General features: G+C 44.2%; 1 protein-coding gene across 1 annotated transcript; it reads right to left on the bottom strand.

Moving 5' to 3' along the window:
* Positions 1–16,757: 16,757 nt before the first annotated feature.
* LOC121877446 lies at positions 16,758–19,806 on the bottom strand. The gene has a single exon (XM_042383215.1). It carries the CDS (start codon positions 19,678–19,680, stop codon positions 17,281–17,283), a length of 2,400 nt encoding a protein of 799 aa, XP_042239149.1. The 5' UTR covers positions 19,681–19,806; the 3' UTR covers positions 16,758–17,280.
* Between the last annotated feature and the right edge of the window lie 1,743 nt (positions 19,807–21,549).

Raw genomic sequence — 21,549 nt, 5'->3', positions numbered from 1 at the left:
ATATTTGGAGAAAGGAACCTGACAAGTTGATCTCGCCAGCATGGCGTCACTCGAATCTCACGATTACGCGCGATCAAGAAGGATGCAGCCAAGATCAAAGGCACATGAAAATCACAAAGTCTGCGGAATTGCTTATCTATCAGGTATTGCCAGAACAGGGTGCTGGCAAAATTGGAAAAATTGCTGGTGAGTTATTTGATTCGTCAGGTCTTGGCGTAACATGGCGGTGGACAGGCGCTCAGTGCAGGAGTCGCCGTGAGCTATCGCGAGCGGTGTCACGTAAGCTGGGAGTGCAGAGCCCAAACACCCTTCAATGCTTCCTCTGGTTGGCTGCATAGGTTTAAGAAGAGAACAAGATCACCAACATCAACATTGGTGGTGAGGAGGCAGTGCTGAATGTGTGGCTAGAGATTTTCCTCCGTTTTACGTGAGATTATGGAGGACAGTACACTGGCGACCAGGTGTTTAACATGGACGAATCTGGTCTTTTCTGGAAAAAAGCTACCTTCCAAGACCTTCGTTGTCCAGTCTGCCAGCAAGGTAAGGGGTCGGAAGTTGCAGAAGGCACTTATCACCGTCCTGTTTACCACCAATGCTCGTGCCTGTAAACCAAAGTTATCGGTGATTCACACAGCCGCAAAGCGCCGCGCCTACAAGAATATGGACATGAACAAGCTTAATGTCCACTGGCTACTTCCGCCGCGTAAGGCGTGGATGTCCTCTTCTCTGTCCCTCTTCTGGTTTTGACAACTGTTTTGTTCTGGCGTGAAGAAATTCTAGAGCAACAGAATGTTTCATTCACTATTTTGTTGCTCGCTTGACAACGCTTACCTGGACACTCGCCCCTACTTATGGATCGTCACCCCAGCGTAAAAGTGGTCTTCCTTCCTCCCAACACTCGTCATTAATCCAGCCCATGGACCAGGAGTTGATCTGCAATGTTAAAGCTCCTGAACAACTCTACCAACACCAAAGATGAGTTGTGGCTGTGTGCAAGGCCCGAAACCAAAAAGCACGTGAACAAGGAACAGAGGTGGTGACTCAAGAACTTCTCGTTAAACAATTTTGGGAAGAAGTTTAACGTTAAACAAGCTGTAGACTTCTTGGTGGGCATGGGATCTGCTGACTATTGCTACGATTCGTCACGCATGGAGACATGTGTTGCATGGCATACCAGGTGAGAGGAGGTGGACCTGTGACTGGTGAGGTTCAGACTGTTGCAGTAGCAGTGGACCTTGCCAGGCTAGCTCAATATTACAGCTGAAGGCTTCTCCGAGACCACCAATGAAGACATCCTGGAGGTGATCAGAGATCCTGAAGTGACTGCCGGCGAGATGTTGGAAGAAGAACACGTCAGTGAAGAGGAGGAAGAAGGTCGTGTTCTCCGAAGAACACAGTTTAAGTCATAGTGATATTAGTGGTGAAACTAATCAATGAGTTACTTCCCAGTCACAAATGTCAAATATTTTTTTGGGGGTGTCTTAACCCATGGATTTGGTGCTGTAACATATCTGTCGTTTAGGGGGGGACATTAGGTCATAAACTGAAGATATGTAATTTGAAAAATAGTTCATGAAACAAAATTGTTGGTGTGATATGGATATTTGGATTGCATGTATGGGAATAATTGCTGATTACTTTAAATAGAAGCTGAGGAATATGGTGAGATCATGATTAAGCATGGCAGATGTTAATATGGATCCAGGTGTGAAAATGATCTTTGACTAATACAGGTATGTGAGTAAGAATTTGCACCTTGGCCCATTCATACCTTTATTTGCTGCTGGAACAACATTTTCATTATATACTAAGGTATCTAATCATCATAAGGCATTATTTGATGGAAAAAATGAGACTGCTTAATTTTTATTTTCACGCATGCAGACCCTTTTGGTAAAAACAGGCCAAAGACTTTTACGAGTGGAGGACTATGGTCACCAACCATCAGATATGATGATGGCACTTTTGATGCATGATTATGTATGTATTAATATGAAATGCAGTTTTCTTACATTTAAGGGTTCTGTTATTGCTTGCATCCTTTTCAAATACTGTAGTTTTATTTTTGTTTTCCTAGATCATCACCATGTCGGATTTGGAAGTAACCTTAGAAAGTGAACTCACCCTCAAACCAGGCCGCAGTGTTATCCAGATGAACTCCAATCCAGATGGCAGTGTCTTGGTGGTCTTAGATAGTCAACATATGGTAACTGCATTCAACCTTGATCAAGGCAGCAGCACCACCTTACCAAGTTACAGCTCCCCAGTTACGGCCATTGGGGTCCACCCAGTCACCAGAGACATTGTGGTGGTGTATGCAGACATGATGATCAAAGAATATGATCTCGCCATGCAGAAATACACTCCTTTTTGTAGAAGTTTTTTGTCCACCTGTTCCTCAGACTTAACAAAGAGAAATTCAATCACGCAGTGTGAGTTTTGATCCTCTTCACCCTAACCTAATTCTCTTCTCTGATGATTCATCTATAATTGTGCTAGATAAAGACAAAGAGATTACAAATAAAGGTCTTGACAAACCAGCCAAAATAATGCCGAGTGACCCTTCACTGGATAACAGTAATAGTAACTCTTCCAGCAGTGTTGTAAAGGTGGGAAGTACAGGAGTATTCACTTTTCTGAAGAGAGCTAATCAAGTTATCCATTTCTCTCGTGTCAAAAATGAATCATTAGTCAGTGTAGAACTCAACCCCCTACAGCTCCTTGATAAACTGCCACCTGCATTGAAGGTGAAAAAGTATGGTGGTGTATAAGGAGTAGGCAGAAGGAGAAAATTCAGAATCCTTAACCCTTTGGATAACATGCGGGTAAACCCGCCCAAAATATTATATTAATTAAATGCGACAAGCGGGGATATCCCACGGCCTGAAAAAAACTTCCCCAAATGAGACGACATGCGGACATATCAGGAACCTTCAATAGGGGTATTTCCTGAATGCAATATAGCTTATTTTTGTACTATTTGTTTGATATTATCTGAATATGTAATACATATCTAAATTTGCTGTTTAGTAACCAAATTGATTAAATTTATTTGCCATATACCAGACATTGATTTATACCAATTTCCTGCATTTTTGGGTATAAATGTCATTTTTTTCTCTAAATTTGCACACATATGTGAATTTTTGTTCCAGATTTGGAAAATATACTAAAAGTTCTCTAGGAAAAACATATAGAAAATGTGATTATATGAAATCTATTTTGGCAGGATAATTGACACTTTTTAGGAACCGGCGCGAAATTTAATTACGCACCTAAAAGTTAAACATTAGATTTTACAAGAAAATTAAAAATTTGTGATTAAAGAAATTGATTACTGTTTGATGAACATTTAATTCATCTCTTTTTCATAAAGGAAGACTGAGTCATGTTGAGAACTATCTATTACAGTATGTGAAATGGTTTTATTCCCCTTCTGAACATATTCAAATATAAAATATTGTTTTTGTTAATTCCTTTTGTGTTTCAATTGATTGGTAGTACTTGGTTATTTGTAATCAGAAGTTATTGATCAGTAAGTACAAAATAAAAGTAACATTTCTATTGAGGCTAATTCAAGACTTTCTTAATGGTTAGAATAGCCTAGTCTTTAGCGTTATTTTTTTTAATATAAAAGTTTATACAGTGTTTAACCAAATTTATCTGGATTTATCAATCATTTACAAGTGTTCATCAATATGCTGTGTATTATTTATGCAATATAGTTTTTATCCTCTTTGATGATCAATAAATTTTGTCTTCCATTTATGTGTGTTGTATGCTAACCGCATCTTTTTTAGAATTTGCATTGTTTACTTTTAGGAATCTTAACACTGCAACTGATCTGAAGGCTTATGAAGATTCTTCTGTTTTTCACTTGACTATCTCAACCTGTAACTCAGAGTTTTTAATGTGAAATTTGTTTTACTTGATCCTCAATTGATTTTTTTGCTTATATTTTTTCTCATGTTTAGTGTGGACTTCCTGGTAGCCTTCGTGATTTGAAGGTATTGAGATTTGAGTTGGGTATAATATAGGTATAATACTACAACTAGAAAAAATTTCAGTTATTTCAATGGGACTTTTTAAAAAGATGTGCTGTGATACCCCAAACAGTTTATTTGTAAGACAATAAAAGTTAACAAGACCACTGTGTATAGTACAGTATATTGATTGGTTAATCTTTACACGATTCACTGATTTTTATAACATGATGATTGTTTATGTTGAGTTACAGCTTGGGTGTGATAATGATGATCCTGTATTTTGCTTACATAAGTACAGTAGTGCATGTACAGTACGTATCAAATACACTGGACTTATTGGTAGCCTAGTCCCAAAAATGGGAATCTATGAACCCTGCTTATTTGGACTATTTAAAAAATATCAGACACAAGTCTGATTGTCAACTACTGTTTTTACTGATATGACTGTTTCATACTGTAGAGTGTTATATGTAATTACGAGTAACCACAAAATTTGGGGAAAAGTCATTCCAATGTGCTCGTGTGCCTTGTGAATAAAGAAAAAACTAGGAGATGGGTGTATCTGGGAACAGCAGGCAGAAGGTAGTGAGGGAGGGTGGTCTCGCCCCAGGACTACTTTAACACGGTCGTCAGCAGAGACGGGAAATTTGACTGCAAACAACCTCAGATTTTCCGCCTCTGCTGATGGCTCGAACGGCCAAACTCCACAATCAGTCGGTCAATCTTGCACCAACTTTCAGGGGCCATGTAATATTTCAATGTGATTATGATCTTTTAAAATGTTAGTTTTTGCATAATGTAGTATTACTGATATGTAATTTGTCTTAGTATGCCTTATTGTGGGTAAAAATAAGTACCTGTATATATTAAATGCATCCTCCAAAAGTGTGAATTTGCTACCAGAGTTCAACAGTTAATTCATTTATAAGATTTTTGATAAACTTCCTATGTGCTCATGTTTGAAGTAATAAATGTACTGTATGTATGTATGTACATTGTATATGTAATTTAGCTAAATATCATTCTTGTCAGAAAGTCATCCCAACGATAATGAATAAACTCGTTTAGAAATACATCATTACTTCAGGATGAAATCTGACAGATTTGCAACAGCTATTCAGCTGTAACTCTTGAGGAGGGGGTAGGGTATCTTTTCTCAGCTGGGAAAAAAATGCACTTTAGTCGGGAATTGAACCATGGACCTCTGTGTGTGAACAAGGATCGCTACCATGGCATCACAAGGACAACAAAAGCAATCCTAGGCTTCGTTTGATTTCACACAAAGCCTGTTCAGTCATCTTATTTTTAAGCAGTGTGAACCTCTATCAATCCTGCCTAGCATAGATAACAAGACCCCAAGTTGGCTGAAAAAGGTTTGTAAATGAATCATATTCATCCATATTGAACTCTCATTCCTCCTGGTTGATTCCTCTGTTCTTGTACAACAATTCTACAATTCCTATATCGGGTTAATGTGTCTTGAATAAGGCTTCAAACTCCACTCTCTTATCAAGGAATTTTTCAGTATTAGTGTACAAGCCAGAAATACTCCTCATTAACATCTCTGATCTTAGTTTTGTAGTGACTGGTCTCCCTTCATTCTCAGCAGCTGCCTCGCTTACTACACTCATCGTATTTTGCGGGGTGTAGCTGGAGATGACATTGTTTACATGGCGCTCGCCTCCTCCCGGGTGGGGGGGTGTTTCGCTGTCCCCTGGTCCTGCCCACCACTTTCCCCTTTTATATAACCCATCCACGCTCGTCCTTGTTTTTCATCGATTTCACCCTTTTCTACTTCTAGCACTTCATGAGTTCTTTGTGCTGTTCCCTCTGTATTACCGTGTGATTTAGGTCTGTGAATATACCCCAAAATATTGAATTTTTTTCTTCTCCTCCTCCTCAAATGACTTGCCATTTTTTCCCTCATTCTCTGGTGTGATCCTAAGGGGGCGGGGCTTATTCTCCTGCTTTTGTCCTAGCCTCCTTACATTGTGAGAGGGAGCTCATAGGTTCAGAGCCTCAGGGACTTCCAAACACAATTATACTGTTCTTGCACTTCAGTCATTCCCAGTGTTCCTCTCCCATGACAGTAGGCCTATTAGTTGTAATGGTCAGCATACTCACCTCACAAGTGAGCGAACCCGGGTAGGGTGAAACTATGGGCAAATTTTATGCCATTTGCCTCTGTCTACCCAGCAGTAATTGGGGACCTGGATGTTAATCGACTTGTGGATCGTATTCCGGGGTAATGGTTGTCCAGTCTTCTCGGACTATTCCTTGACACTGGGTCTGCAACTCATTAACTTAAGGTGTGGTTGTGATGGCGACAGTTTCTGCACCTTAAACAAAATCACGCCTAGGTGGCCTTTGGGCTGACCATCCTCATTACACGAGGGGCAACCCTTACTACTTGTAATCTTTTCAACACTTCTGCAGAGTTCCTAGTTGCTGCAGGACCTGCTTGGATCCTACATTACTCTCCATAACCTTGCTGCAACCTGAGCATAGATCTTCTAAACTACTCCCACTATCCTATCAGCTATTTCTTCAGTCTTAGTGAGGATATCATTCCCAGCTTTCTCTAGTTTGGTAACCATCAAGAATCCTTCATCTATTTTTATCTAGGTATCTCCTTCCTTTATGGTCCTCAGTAGCCTCATTGACTTTGGTCTTACAATCAGGGCAATAGCAGCTGCCTTACTACACTTATGCATGTCTCGTCTCATTGCTTCGTATTACCTTTTATGCTTACTTTTACTTGTAGGATGAGACACAGCCTTCAGCCTTTCACGGCTGTCACAAGCAACACCTGTGACGAACTCAAGACATGGCAGGGGGGATTGTGAGGTGGATGGTGTCAGATGCGTAAATTTATATTTTAATGCACCTTTAATTGCTGTCTCTGAGTCAAGGAATTAACTTCCTGATGTGCTTCAGTTTTGTTCTAGAGTATTTGGGACAGTATAGAACTTTTAAACTATACAATACCCAATGTGCTGCATTCCGACAAAGGCCTCCGTGCCTGGTGTGTAGGTAGCTGGGTGCTGATGCCAACCTCCATAATCTCTCACTTTATTTTGAGGAAGAAACCACCCCATTACTGGGATGACTTCTTTTGAAATCACACCTAGTAGATGTAATATAAGTATACTAAGATATGTGCCCCATTGATTGGAAAGTGGCTTATGTGAGTCCTATCTTCCAGAAGGGCGATCGTCACTCCACGAACAACTATAGAACGGTGAGCCTGACCAGCATAATATGTAAAGTACTTGAGAGTATTATCAGAGATGCCCTGATGGAACATCTACTATGAAACAACCTTGTAAAGGATTACCAACACAGTTTTATGCCGGGGCGCTCCTGCTTAACACAATTGTTCAAGGTATTGAATATTTGGACCCATATTCTGGAAAGGGGTGGTCATGTCGACAATATATATCGAGGCTAGGCTGAGATTCAACGTCACGAAGTGTAAGAACATACGAAAATAAGGAGTCTGCAATAGGCCGGTTGGCCTGTGCATGGCAGCTCCTGTCGAGAGTTACTATCCCACTATAATCCATGAATCTATCCAGCCTCCCTTTGAAACTCCAGTGATCCAGCACTTACTACAAAGTTGCTAAGCTTGTTCCACTCGTCCACCACCCTATTTGCAAACCAGTTCCTTCCTATCTCCCTCCTAAACCTAAACTTATCCGACTTGAATCTGTTGTTCCGAGTCCTATCCTGCTCGGATATTATAAGAACTTTATCTATATCACCTTTATTGATTCCTTTCACCCACTTGAATACTTCTATCATATCTCCCCGCACTTTTCGTCTGGGGTGTACCAACGGTAAGGAGGCATATTTGTCCTAACGAGATGAAGAAACTGCACTATTTGAGACAATGTGAGAAGGACCCAGGTGTGTATGTTGACAATGAGCGGAAACTCTCGGGCCATTGTGAGAAGGTAAATCAGGCAATTAAATTATTGGGTCTTATAAGGTCTTTCAGATATCTAGACGGTCCGTCTCTCGTAACGATCTTCAAGAGTGAAGTGCTCCCCCATCTGGTCTGGTCCCCGACATATGCTAGAGACTGTCAGTTGGTTGAAAGTGTTCAGAGGGCCACCAGACTGGTGCCTGCACTTCGGCACCTCAACTACCCTGAGAGATTGGAGTGTCTAATTGAGATGTATAAGCATCTCAAGGGGCACTAATCAGTCGAGTGTCCTTACTTGGAGCTGGCGGACGCTCTCCCCACAAGGTGTCACAGCTCAAGATTGAAGAAGCTACAAGTCCAGGAAACTGTGAGGGCAAACTTTTTCGGAGTGGAGTTGTAAACTCTTGGGAAAAATCTACCAGAAAGTGTTGTGATGGCACCAAGTGTGAGCTCTTTCAATACCAGACTTGATCAACACGAGCAGATTTAGGAGCCAGTGCTTGCCAAGTACTTGCCAAACAGTGTGTAACAGAGACGTGACCGATCGCCCACGTGGCTAACGAGCTGAACAGTGGTGAAGAGGATAAAAGTCTCTACTCTGACGCTGTCAGGCCTTGTGCTCCAACCAGTGCTGCCCCCCTAACTCCCCTCCGGTGACACGACACAGATCATATCCTTCCACGAATTTACCAACCGTGTTGAACGACTCTTGGTTACATTCTGTACCGCCATCTTCGACCTACACCGACTGCTCTTGCCTTCTGCTGCCACCCATCACTCCCCTCTTCACGTTTGACACAAGCTGGTAGCCCCCCCCTGTGTGCCCCTCATGCTCACAGCCTACTCCACTGTCGCCAGCCATCACTGCTATCGTGGCCCCTACCCCGGTGTGTCCTGCTGCCCGCGAGCCACATCCTGCCTCATCACCACGACAAGTGGTGCCTCAACCTGTCCACTCGCTGCACCTGCTCCTGTCTCTGTGCTGCCTCCACCAGGGCTCCCTATTGAACCGGAGGACACCACCCCCAGCTCCCAGTCCCTCACAGGCATGCCGGCACCTGGGGCCCATACGTCCATACCAGGGGTACACATGTACCCAGCCGGCTCAACAGTAACCAGTCAAATACACCACAATGGATAGCTCCACTACAGGACTGCAGGTATTCACCTGGAACGTAAATGGCTTGCAAAACAAGTTTGCTGCCCTCAAAACCTACACCTCCACTGAAAATGTCGATGCTCTGTGCTTCCAAGAAACACACTGTGCTGCTGGTACCTATGTGCTTAGTGGTTACAAATGTGTTGAGAGTCCCTCCATTCCTGTTCTCCGCGTCGATGGACCACCATGAGGACATATACGTGGACTACATATCTACATCAAGAAGGATGTTCCCTACCAACCTCTCTCCTTGATGCCGACATTGCCGACGTACACGCCATCACAATCACACTAAAAGGTATGTTCCTCAATTTTGTCAATGTCTACAGTAAATGCCTCCCAGGGGCCCCACTCAAACTCCCGGGGTAACTCCTAGCTCTCTTGCCTACAAACCACTGATGACCCTGTATGTCTTCCTCTGTCCACCCACATCGGGGGAGGGAAACTTGACTACATCGCTCTCTACTCTGACCCTCACTGCCCACACTCCACCTGCATCCTCCGCTCCCCTCACAGTGACGCTTTCCCTATCCACACTACCCTCCAGTACTTAAGAGTACCCGCCCCACCCTAGAGTCCTAGGCTCAGCCTACCCCCTGCCAACGTTACCTGCTTTCATCACCGCCATTGTTTAATGGTTTCAGGGTTACACTGTCACCAGCGCAGACCATCTCTACCTTGATCTGTCCAAACAATGCACTACCCTCCTCTGCCCTGGCCCAAAACACCGCCAGCCCAGGAGTCAGTGGAATGTTAACCGTGACCCTCATGTCAAGTCTATCCGAGTATGGCACCAATTAGCAGTTGACCAGTGGAAGAAATCTCCCAGCTCACCTGACTCTATGCTTCCTGATGCGCACAAATAAAGAGCTCCAATCTACCATTACTTTCGCACGAAAGACGCACTGGTTTGATTGCGCTTTTTCTTTTGACCAGTCTACATCTATAAGTGATGTATGGTGCACCATTAACCATGCCCGGGGCACCAGCGCCAGGCCCGCACTCCACCCCCAGACCTGCTGCCTGTGCTGAGGTGCTCATCCAGACGTGGCAAGGGTTGCTTCCATCGACGCGCTAGCATCCGTTGTACGTGACCTTGCTCTGCAACCACAACGCCGACAGCTCATTTCTGAGTACCAAGACCTACCTACAGACACTTGACGTGCCTTTCACACGGTGTGAACTATTAAATGCTGTTAAGCGCGGTCGGTCCACTGCCCCTGGCGATGATGGCGTCACATATGATGTGCTAAATGACCTTGTTGCCACCCCTGGTAATCCCCTCCTCTGTCTATTTAACCTTTCTTGTGATACTGGACAGTTGCCCCATTTATGGAAGATTACCACCACCATCCCAGTCCCTAAATCAGACAGACAAGACGAATATCGCCCAATCTCCCTCATCTCCTGCTTCTCAAAGATGATGGAATGCATGATACTCCACCGCCTCCACTGGAAAATTGAAGCCCACCTGCACCCTGACCTCTATGGGCTTCACCCTGGGAAGAGTACTGCTCACTGCATCGCTCACTACATGGCTAACACCTCAGCCAAAACCTCCCCCTTTGTCGACATCAAGAATGCACTTGATAAAGCCAACAATGAGGTGATCCTTGAGAACCTCACGCACATGGATGTGAAGGGCAAACTCCTCACTTGGATTGCTGACTACCTCTCCCATCGACAGGCCCGTGTCCATTTTCAGGGCCACTACTCTAAGACCAGGGCCCTTGATCTTGGCAAGCCTCAGAGCGGTGTCCTCAGCCCTACACTCTTTAATGTTCTCATGAACTTCATCTGCCGCCTCAACTACATTTTCGCTGAGCGCGCTCTAGACGGACACATCATAAGGCTGACGATCTTCTGCAAATTACTACAGTGAACATGAACAACCTAAACTCTCCGCGTTTCCCCAGACCTGTCAAACTCTCGGGCTAGTTATCTCACTCACTAAAGCCAAGTTCATCTCGCACTCCCAGCGTCAGGCACCACTGACTGCAAGAACAAGACATTGAACAAGTACACACCTACAGGTACCTCGGTCTACCCGTACGTGCCACTACCAGAACCACCACCTCCGCTGTCGCCGCCCACGTCACCTCCCAGTGCCGCCGACGAACGAGACCCCCCCCCCCAAATCCCTCACTCACGGCCTCAAAGGAGCCTCTGTCAGGGTCCTACGTCTCATGTGCATTGTCATCGTTAGAGCAGTCATAGATTATGCCTCTCCTGTCCTAGTAGTTGCCTCCCAGCGCGAGAAACAAAGCATAGAGAAAATCCAAAACAGAGCGATGAGACTCAACCTCGGCTGTCCTATGACCAGCCCTGGCGGGTTAGTCCTATACATTGACCGGAAAAAAATTGAATAGCAGCTTCAAACCTTTCCTCAATAATGAAGGAAAAAATAAGAGGGCATGGCTGGAAATCACCATGCGAGTCAGTGCTGCGTTTCCTGGTGTAGGGAGGTCAGTGGCAGAGTGTGAGACGCTGATTCTCCGTACTGTATTGTAAAAATCAAGAAAGATCTCTGCTATAAAGAGGGAGTACACACAATCAGGTGAGTTTTATTTATTTATTTTTTGTACTAGGCCAATGGTATTTTTGTGAAATCAGTTCTGTGGCGTTCTTATATTGGTAATTGTGTCGTGAGATAGCTAACTCCAATAGAGGCATTTGCGAGAGAAATGACACTAAAATTGTGGCAGCTTGTGCCCTATTCCTCCCAGTTCTACTTTGTAGTGTTTTCCTCACTATATCAGTCACTGTCATGATATCTGCACGGTCCAGTCGGTATCGCATGATGAGTTCAGAATCACTATATTCATTAAATATATATCACCTTTCCCGATAAATGCGTTGCCGTTGTTGATGGTTCGCCATGGTATCAACTAACAGACGACTATTACGGTACTTAAACGTGCTCCAGGGTCTTTTAACTTAACAGAACTATGGAGGCCCTTAAAAATTTTGTTTATGTACTCTTAATGCTTAACAGGAAAATGTCAACCTCATCAACTGTTTGTTAGCACTTAAAAGTTTTGGTGTATACAGATGGTGTTCAATGGCTACGGCCTTGCCTTGGTTGACGTTTGATTGCTTCATTATTTTTTTTTAGATTACTCGTAAGGCTTAGGCTTTTCTGTGGCCAGGTATAACGAAATAATTGCCTTATGTGCTCAAAGTCCTCAAAAAAATAAGTACATCGGTATGTGGGTTTCAGGCAAGTCACGGTTGTTTCAAAACCTGAGATAGGATTTATTGTAGTTAATTAATTCTGCATGTCAGTCAATGAAAGTAGAGAAATACAGTGAAGGTATAGGGCACGAGTACAGTGAAAGTGAGGAAGCGCCATAAAGTTAGTATCCAGGGAAATACTGTGAGGTTTTCAGAGAATTTCAGCCTGGCACTGATGCGAAGAGTGAAGCCCTGAGCATAGACACGAATGTTTGTTTTTTCATTAGTATAATACCTTTCTTTTTTCTTTCTTTTATCCTCTTCGCCACTGATCGGCTCGCTAGCCGCCCGGGCGATCGGTCACGTCTCTGTCACGCACTGTTGGCAAATACTGGGTATGCACCGGCTCCTGAATGAACCTGAACCCGCTCCAGTGTTGGTCGAGTCTTGTCTTGAAAGAGCTCACACTCGGTGCCGTCACAACACTCTCTGGTAGATTGTTCCAAGAGTTTAAAACCCTCACTCCAAAAAAGTTTGCCCTCACGGTTTCTGGACTTGCGGCTTCTTCAATCTTGAGCTGTGACCCCTTGTGGGCCGAGCGTCCGCCAGCTCCAAGTAAGGTCACTCAACTGAGAAGTGCCCCCTGAGATGCTTATACACCTCAACTAGGTCCCCCCTTGCCCGTCTGTAGTATAAGCTAGGCGAGTTCAGGCGCTCCAATCTCTCAGGGTAGCTGAGGTGCCGAAGTGCAGGCACCAGTCTGGTGGCCCTCCTTTGAACATTTTCAACCAACTGACAGTCCCTAGCATATCTCGGGGACCAGATGGGGTGACAGTACTCCAGATGGGGAAGCACTTCACTCCTGAAGATCGTTACGAGGGACGGACCGTCTAGATATCTGAACGACCTTCTTATAAGACCCAATAATTTATTTGCCTGATTTACCTTCTTCTCACAATGGCCCGAGAACCTCAGCTCATTGTCAACATACACACCCAGGTCCTTCTCACACACAGTCTGAACTAGTGCAGTTTCTTCATCCCGTTGGGACATATGATACGCCTCCTTACCGTTGGTACGCCCCAGGTGCATCCGCTTACACTTCGTGACATTGAATCTCAGCAGCCATTTCTTCGACCATTCCTGGAGCCCACAGAGGTCCTTCTGCAGCTCTTCACAGTCCACTTGGTTCTTAATTTCCCGAAATAACTTGGCGTCATCGGCAAACATTTGTATGGAGGAGTGTACAACGTCAGGCATGTCATTTATGAAACAAACAAACAACAGCGGGCCCAATACACTGCCCTGTGGTACCTCACTTGTGACAGGTACAGATGACGATTTCGTACCATTAATCACCACACACTGCATGCGGTCATGTAGAAAGTCTTCTATCCAGACTAGGACATTTCCCCGAATTCCGTACCCTTCCAGTTTGATTTTCAGCCTTTCGTGGGGTACACTGTCGAAAGCCTTGGCAAAATCTAGGTAAATATTGTCGATATTACCACCCCGTTCCAGAATATGAGTCCAAATATCCAATACCTTGAGCAATTGTGTTAAGCAGGAACGCCTCGGCATAAAACCGTGTTGGCAATCTTTTACAAGGTTGTTTCGTATTAGATGTTCCATTGCGGCATCTCTGATAATACTCTCAAGTACTTTACATATTATGCTGGTCAGGCTCACCGGTCTATAGTTATTTGTGGAGTGACGATCGCCCTTCTTGAAGATAGGACTCACATAAGCCACTTTCCATTCACTGGGGACCATTTGTTCATCCAGGCATTTACAAAACAGGATCTTCAGGGGCTCTGCAAGCTCGTTGCACAACTCTTTTAGCACTCTAGGATGCACCATGTCAGGTCCGGGACTCTTATGGACCTTTAGCCTGGACAGTTTATTTCTAATACCCTCTTCTGTGAACACAATGTGGGTCAGTGCTGTGTCGAACCGTCTGTCCTCAAACGCAGGAAGGTTAGTTGCATCCTCTCTTGTGAACACCGAGGAAAAGAAGCTGTTCATTGCCTCAGCTTTATCCTGGTCAGAATCTGCGTAATTACCATCCACCAGCCTCAGGTCTGATACTCCTACTCGCGTTTTCAATTTTGACTTTGCATAGCGGTAAAACGCCTTTGGGTTTGACTTGACCTCGCTTGCAACCAGCCTCTGGAACTCGTTTTCAGCCCTCCTACGCTCTATCTTTGCTTGGTTTCTGGCTCTTGCATACATTCTCCTGTCTTGCTCATCGTTTGACCCAACCCACGTCTTGAATTTCCGGGTTTTCTTCTTAATTTTGTCGACCGCCGCATGGTTCATGTGTAGGGATCCCCTCGTATTCCTAGAAGCACTGGGTTTGGTCTTGGGTATATATTTATCGATCAAATGGGTCATTTTAGTAGTTATGATATTCAGCGCAGTGTCTGCGTTCTTGTACCTAAATAAGTCAGGCCAGTTGATACCCCTCATCTCTTCCCTCATCCCATTGTAATTTCCCTTGTAATATTTGCACCTTGGCCTGGCCTTATCCTGAACTAAGTAACAGTTAAATCTGAATGACAACACTGTATGGTGACTGGTGCCAACTGGGGCAAGATGTTCCAGTTTGGCCACCATACCCTCCTCGTTTGTTATGATGAGGTCAAGTGGCTTGGGTGTTTGCTCCCCTCTGTAATGTGTCGGGTCTCTAACATGTTGGAACAGAAAATTATCTCTCAGAGTTTCTACAAAAAGAGTAGCAGGGTTATTCAAGTCATTCAGGGTGGACTCGTTTCTCCAGTCGATGTCGTCTTACTTAAAGTCCCCCATGATAAGGAGGTGGCTAGGGTTGAGCATCGCCGCGTTGTTTATTAAGGTTCTTAAGTTCCTTTGATTTAGTGGGCTACAGTTTGGGGATCTGTAGATACACCCGACGATAAGTAAGTCCCCTCCCTTTAATTTAATTTTACACCACTTGGACTCTTCAAAAACATCCTCTCCCTGTACCCTCGCCTGGCTGGCTCTAAGGTCTTGCCTTGCGTAGATAACCACACCCCTCTTGCAAGTTTCTTGAGAAAGGTTCGTAAATGAGTCATATCCAGCAATACTGAACTCACATTCCTCTGGGTCGATTCTCCTGTTCTTGTACAACAGTTCTACAACACCTCCAATATCTGGTTGGTGTACTCTTAGTAGTGTTTCAAACTCCTCTCTCTTACCAAGGAACGTGTCAGTATTAGTGTACATGACATTCTAGCCAGAATTTGTTCTCGGTAACGTCTCTGCTCTTGGTAATAAACCCGCTCCCCCACATTCTCAGAAGCTGCAGTATTTGCTAAGTACACTGTATTTTGCAGGGTGTGGTTAGAAATGTCATTGTTTACTCGGCGCTCGCCTCCTCCTGTCCGGTAGGCTGAGCTGGAGCCGCCGAGATCAACCATGGGTGAAGAGCGTTTATATGCTCTTGCCCTGAATAGCATTGAGAAATCTAGCAGTAACCCTTGATTTCACCAAAGCTATCAGCAGCTTTAGCAGAGTGAAAAAGGAGGATTTCACTGTAAACTGTTATTTCGTTGTTGCAGTGAACTGTGTATACCATACATTTTACAATTTTGAATTACAGTGTGATAGCATTATTTCATGACGTCTAAATGCAAACTGTCCAATACAGTAGTTGATTTTACTAATAAAAAGTTAGATCTAAGCCTCTCCAAGTAATTTGATAATGCTTCCATGCAGCTTACAACTGGTTTGGAGACATGATTACAGTCCACCACCTACACTAGTCATTTCTTGGTGTCTGGGTACTCCCTCAATCACACAGATTGTGGACATTTCTGAGCCTTTCCTCCCTCCACAGGAAAAAATCCTAGAATCGCCACTGATTAGCACCATAGTAAAAGTTGTACACCGTGACAGTTCTAAGGGGTTTTATTCTGACTGTACATGGGCGGGTTAGCTGTTATATATGACAGGAGAGGTACAGGGGACAGACACCGAGATATTTAAAAGAGGAAACAGTCACTGATGAGTGGTGTCAGTATGTTGGTTAATTTAAGTTACAGTCAGTGTGTGGGTTAGTTTAAGTAATAGTCAGTGTGTGTGTTAGTTGAAGAAATAGTCAGTGTGTGGGTTAGTTAAAGAAATAGTCATTGGGTTCTGATAATTCTGTGTTATATGAAAAAGAATCGAATGTTAACAACTCGATTTTATTTTAGCACTAATAATTATTGTTGGTCATAATCTCTTTCTTGCGATATTGTCTCAGGGAAGAGGCGAAGTTGATAGTCACTGTAATTTACAGCAATATTGAATTTTATTTCGGCGTCAATGAATTTTACCTTTTTAATATATTTCCTGTGATATAAATAGAGTGACGTGTCGACACTATCTATGTAACAAAACTCATGTTATTTTAGTAAGCTTCAATAATGAAAAAATTCTCAAACTTATATACTGTAAAGGATCATTACATAAACAATGAAACTAAATTTAAATTCGTTTAATTCTTTGAAATGTTTTAGTAAGAGCATACAAATTTGAAATACATAAGATAATATATTTTTTTAAACGTATAATACATATCGATTAGTGATATTTAAGTGATGGATGTTTATAAATAAAACATTTTAGGTGAACGAATGTACCTATAGTTAATGAATGAAAGATTTAAAATATGATCTGCTCACGAAGTTTATAAACATGTCACACACACACACACACACACACACACACACACAATAAGTTAGGAATTAAATAACAAATATATTACTGTTTTAAGGAGATTACCGAGACAACCCAAAATAACACCCAAAAGATGGTACTCTCAAACCTTGGTAACAAAATGCAGACTTAGAGAGACAAGGTATTAAAAGAATATATATGATGACGATGAATACTGGAACAGTGGATGACTTTAAATATAGGCATTAAGATCGATGGCTTGTGGTAGTTATGATGATTGCTGCCTCTGGGAACTGAGTGTTCGTCAAGAGTGATGACGATGTAATTCATTTCGTATTTTGATAATGACGCTTACTTGTACTACAGGACAGTCATCTCTCATCAGTGGAGGTAATGGGCGAAGGTGACTGGTGGTCTGGAGTTTCGGTGAGCTCCACGACGGGGCTGTTGGGGTGGGAGCGGCCAGCTGCCCAGGATGCTACTCTCTGTAGGATGTCGCAGCACCTGGAGCGCACAGTCCGCCACACTTTGCTTCTACAAGTAAAGGCCAAAAAGATGAAGACTCCCTGCAGCGTGTTGAGCACCACGAAGACGTACCAAACGGCCTCCAGCTGCAGGTAGCCGGCTGCGATGCCGCTGACCCAAGTGAAGCCCATTAGCACGGCCAACCGCAGGTACAGCTTATATTGGTTCTTGTGGTGCGTACTTGCAGTTATGGTCGAGGTGGCTGAAGTAGTCATTGTGATTATTCTGGCAGTACAGATGAAAAATACGCTGTTGATGATGATGATAGTGATCATTGGAATGGCAAAGAACACCAACAGAGCCTTGCGATGGCCAAACCAACACCAGCGTTTGCCCAGGCTAGGGAGATAATCCTCGGGGATTCCCTTAGGCTGTTGTATATGGAACATGATAAGAACGGTGACAGCGACGGCCGGCAACAGCCAACTATAGAGGGAATACGCCAAAAACTTCTGCCACTGCTTTCCGCCTGAAACTCGTAATTCTGTTTTGATTAGTCGGAAAGTGTACCAGATGTCGAAGGCTACTGTATTCATCCAGGTGAAAGAGGATAGGAAGAAGTAATACATAACAGCAGCTAGGGCGATGCACCCACTTGGACTTGGTTTGGCAAAAACGTTTGTGATGAAACTTATATACGAAATGAGAAGAGCCAAGCAAAGGGACGCCAGGTTCATTCCAGGTAAGTTCCTAAGATCTGAAACCAACACGAAGACGACCAAATGGAGCAGAAGACACACACATGACAACCCAAGACCGGCCAGAGACACCCAACCCATCAACTGAGAGAACTTTTCTATGGAAGTCTGTGGCAAACACACCAGGATGTGACCTTCATTCACCTCGTACTCCTCCACACGGTAGATGCGGTCATAAGCCTCAACAAACACGGTTCCGTTCTCGTATAACATGAATTCGTTATCAGATAGAAGTATTTTATTACATTCAAGAAATTCATTAGATTCATTCGAAGAAACAGCTGTGTTAGTGATAGATAGTGTGCTGCTCGGTGGTGTTGTTTCTGATGTAGCCTGTATCTGCGCTCTGTGGGTGGTATCGTCAGGAAAGATGATTGCTCTGTTGTCCGTCGGCAACACTCTGGGTTTATTGCGTCTTCCAGTCTCCTCTACACCATCTATGGATACAGAAGTAGGGGGTTGAACTCTATTTGGCTCGGTATTTACAGCGGCATTGATATTACCGACGATGACGCATTTATCGTACTGAAACTTCTGATTTCGTTTGCTACATGCAACACTCCTGCACTTTCTGAAGAAGGGATCCCATATTTCTGATTCTTGGCAGGTTGTAGTTGTCCCAACCACGTTACTGCCACTGGTGTCAGTGAAGTCAAACAAGAGAGAGAAAGCTTGCGAGTCAAAAATTCTCGTTCTTCCAGTAATGTCTTGAGACCTACAAGATGTTTGTTCCAGGGTGACGTTATTACACCTAGCACAGTGAGGGTTTCTATAGGGAACTGTATCGTTGTAAACCACGGCTGTATAAGACTGGCATAAGTCAGCCACGTCCACATCTCCCCATCCCTCCCCGCACGTCGTGATTGCTTGAGAACACTTTCTTGTCGCGTTCTTCAACTTCTCTGGTAATACAGGAAATAATGAACATTCATGAAATTCAAATGTTCCAGTATTATTAAAGTTCACTCCCCATTTTTGGTTTCTAAACTCTATGTTGGTCATCACATATTGGGTTGAAAGGTTCGTGAAGCTCTTACTCAAGGTGGAACACTCCCAGCGTGTCGGCCACACCCTCAGCGCCTGCGTGTCATTGTTACAGATGGCGCAGTAGTAGTTGTTGTAAGTGATGAAAGTGTTAAGGCTGGTGGCGGGCAGGTTACCTACTGGGTCAGGACTTTCTCCGCTAGACTGCGGGGAGCCTGTGAGGCACAGATTGGACACGTCCTCGTCCTGCCAGTCTTCCATGCACGTTCCTGTCGTGTAAATATCGCCATACTGCCGCAGATGAATACACTGGTGTTTCTTAAGGTTCTTTTTATGCCTTGTCATATCATAATATTTCGAATCTAGGCAGCAGTCAGCGTATTCCGCACAGATCTTATCACAAAAGCAATTTTTTTTATACCATTCGGGAGGCAGCGATAATGTTTTGTCACGTTCACATGAGTCCATGGGTGAGCAGGCGGCTTCCATGGTCACAAGGTCATCGTAACTCAATCCGTAGCACAATCCCATACGCACGAGTATAATCGTGGTAATAACATACATTGTGTTTTTTTTTTACTACAGCCCTACACAGTTCACTGTTAGTTCATCAACGATGTGCATACAAAAATAAGTCACACAGCAGTACCCCAACACACCTGCCGCACCTCCTCGTGCTAACTGACTGGCTGGCCGCTCAGGCTCGACTAGTGAGTCAGCAGTCTTGCCAATCCCGGCCCACCCACACTCCCCTTACCACACCTTGGGGTTCCCATCCCTCCACACTAGGGACATACAAAGGGGGATTTTACCTCCCACACCACTTGTCGTTCGACTCTGCCTCTCACACCACCTGTGGTTCAACTTACCTCCCACACCACCTGTGGTTCAACTTGCCTCCCACACACCTGTGGCTCAACTTGCCTCCCACACCACCTCAACACCTCCCCACACCTGTGGCTCAACACCCACACCTGTGGCTCAACTTGCCTCCACACCACCTGTGACTCTTGCCTCCCACACCACCTGTGGCTCAACACCTCCACACCACCTGTGGCTCAACTTGCCTCCCACACCTGCCAACTTGCCTCCCACACCACCTGTGGCTCAACTTCCTCCCACCACCTGCTCACCTCCTCACCACCTGGCTCAACCTCCCACATCACCTGTGGCTCAACTTGCCTCCCACACCACCTGTGGCTCAACACCTCCTCACCACCTGGCTCAACTTGCCTCCCACACTGTGACTCAACTTACCTCCCACCTGTGGCTCAACCTCCCACACCACCTGTGGCTCAACTTACCTCCCTCACCACCTGGCTCAACTTACCTCCCACATCACCTGTGGCTCAACTTGCCCCCACACCACCTGTGGCTCAACTTCCCTCACCACCTGGCTCAACTTACTCTCCCTCACCACCTGTCAACTTACCTCCCACACACCTGTGGCTCAACTTGCCTTCCACACCACCTGTGGCTCAACCCTCCCACATCACCTGTGGCTCAACCCTCCCCACACCACCTGTGGCTCAACTTCCCTCACCACCTCAACTGCCTCCACACTTCCTCCCCCCCACCACCTGGCTCAACTTACCTCCCCACCACCTGGCTCAACTTACTCCCTCACACCTCCCTCACCACCTGGCTCAACTTACCTCCCCACCACCTGGCTCAACTTACCTCCCACCACCTGTGACTCAACTTACCTCCCTCACCACCTGGCCCAACTTACCTCCCTCACCATCTCACCTCTACCCTCACCACCTGGCTCAATCCTCCTCCCACACCACCTGGCTCAACTTACCTCCCTCACCACCTGGCTCAACTTCTCACCACCTGTGGCTCAACTTGCCTCCCACCCCACCTGTGCTCAATCTTTCACTGATTTATTTTTTTAAGTAAAAATTCATTTGTATATATATATATATATATATATATATATATATATATATATATATATATATATATATATATATATATATATATATATATATATATATATATATATATATATATATATATATATATATATATATATGTGTGTGTGTGTGTGTGTGTGTGTGGTGTGTGTGTGTGTGTGTGTGTGTGTGTGTACCTGGAAAGTAACAAACTCCAATCTTCAGAAAAAATATTCCACTTCTTTAGGGGGGGGGTAAAAGAAAATTTGGCCCACTCTTCACCGATATGGAGGACAATGGACCTCTGGCCTCCCCTAGTGTTGTTCATAATCTTGGCTCTGTATTATCTATTATCTAAGCCAACTTTCATAATATGCGTTTGTACAGTCGCTCAAAAAACTATATTTACAAAATTGTGTTAGCCAATAATTATGATTTCTTGAACGAAGGATTGACAACCCTGCCAAGATAACAGGCATAGCAGTGTTCATTTTGAAATTCATCGACCCCCTCAAAGATCGTTTTTTAGCGACTG

Source organism: Homarus americanus, unplaced genomic scaffold (assembly GCF_018991925.1).
Source record: "Homarus americanus isolate GMGI-L3 unplaced genomic scaffold, GMGI_Hamer_2.0 scaffold33468, whole genome shotgun sequence".
In the NCBI taxonomy this organism is placed as follows: Eukaryota; Metazoa; Arthropoda; class Malacostraca; order Decapoda; family Nephropidae; genus Homarus; species Homarus americanus.
The sequence above is the reverse complement of the archived record's forward strand: the minus strand, read 5'-3'. Positions and strand labels throughout refer to the sequence as shown.

Coding starts and splice junctions, on each gene's coding strand:
- LOC121877446 (XM_042383215.1), bottom strand. CDS start 19,680: ATGTATGTTATTACCACGATTATACTCGTGCGTATGGGATTGTGCTAC.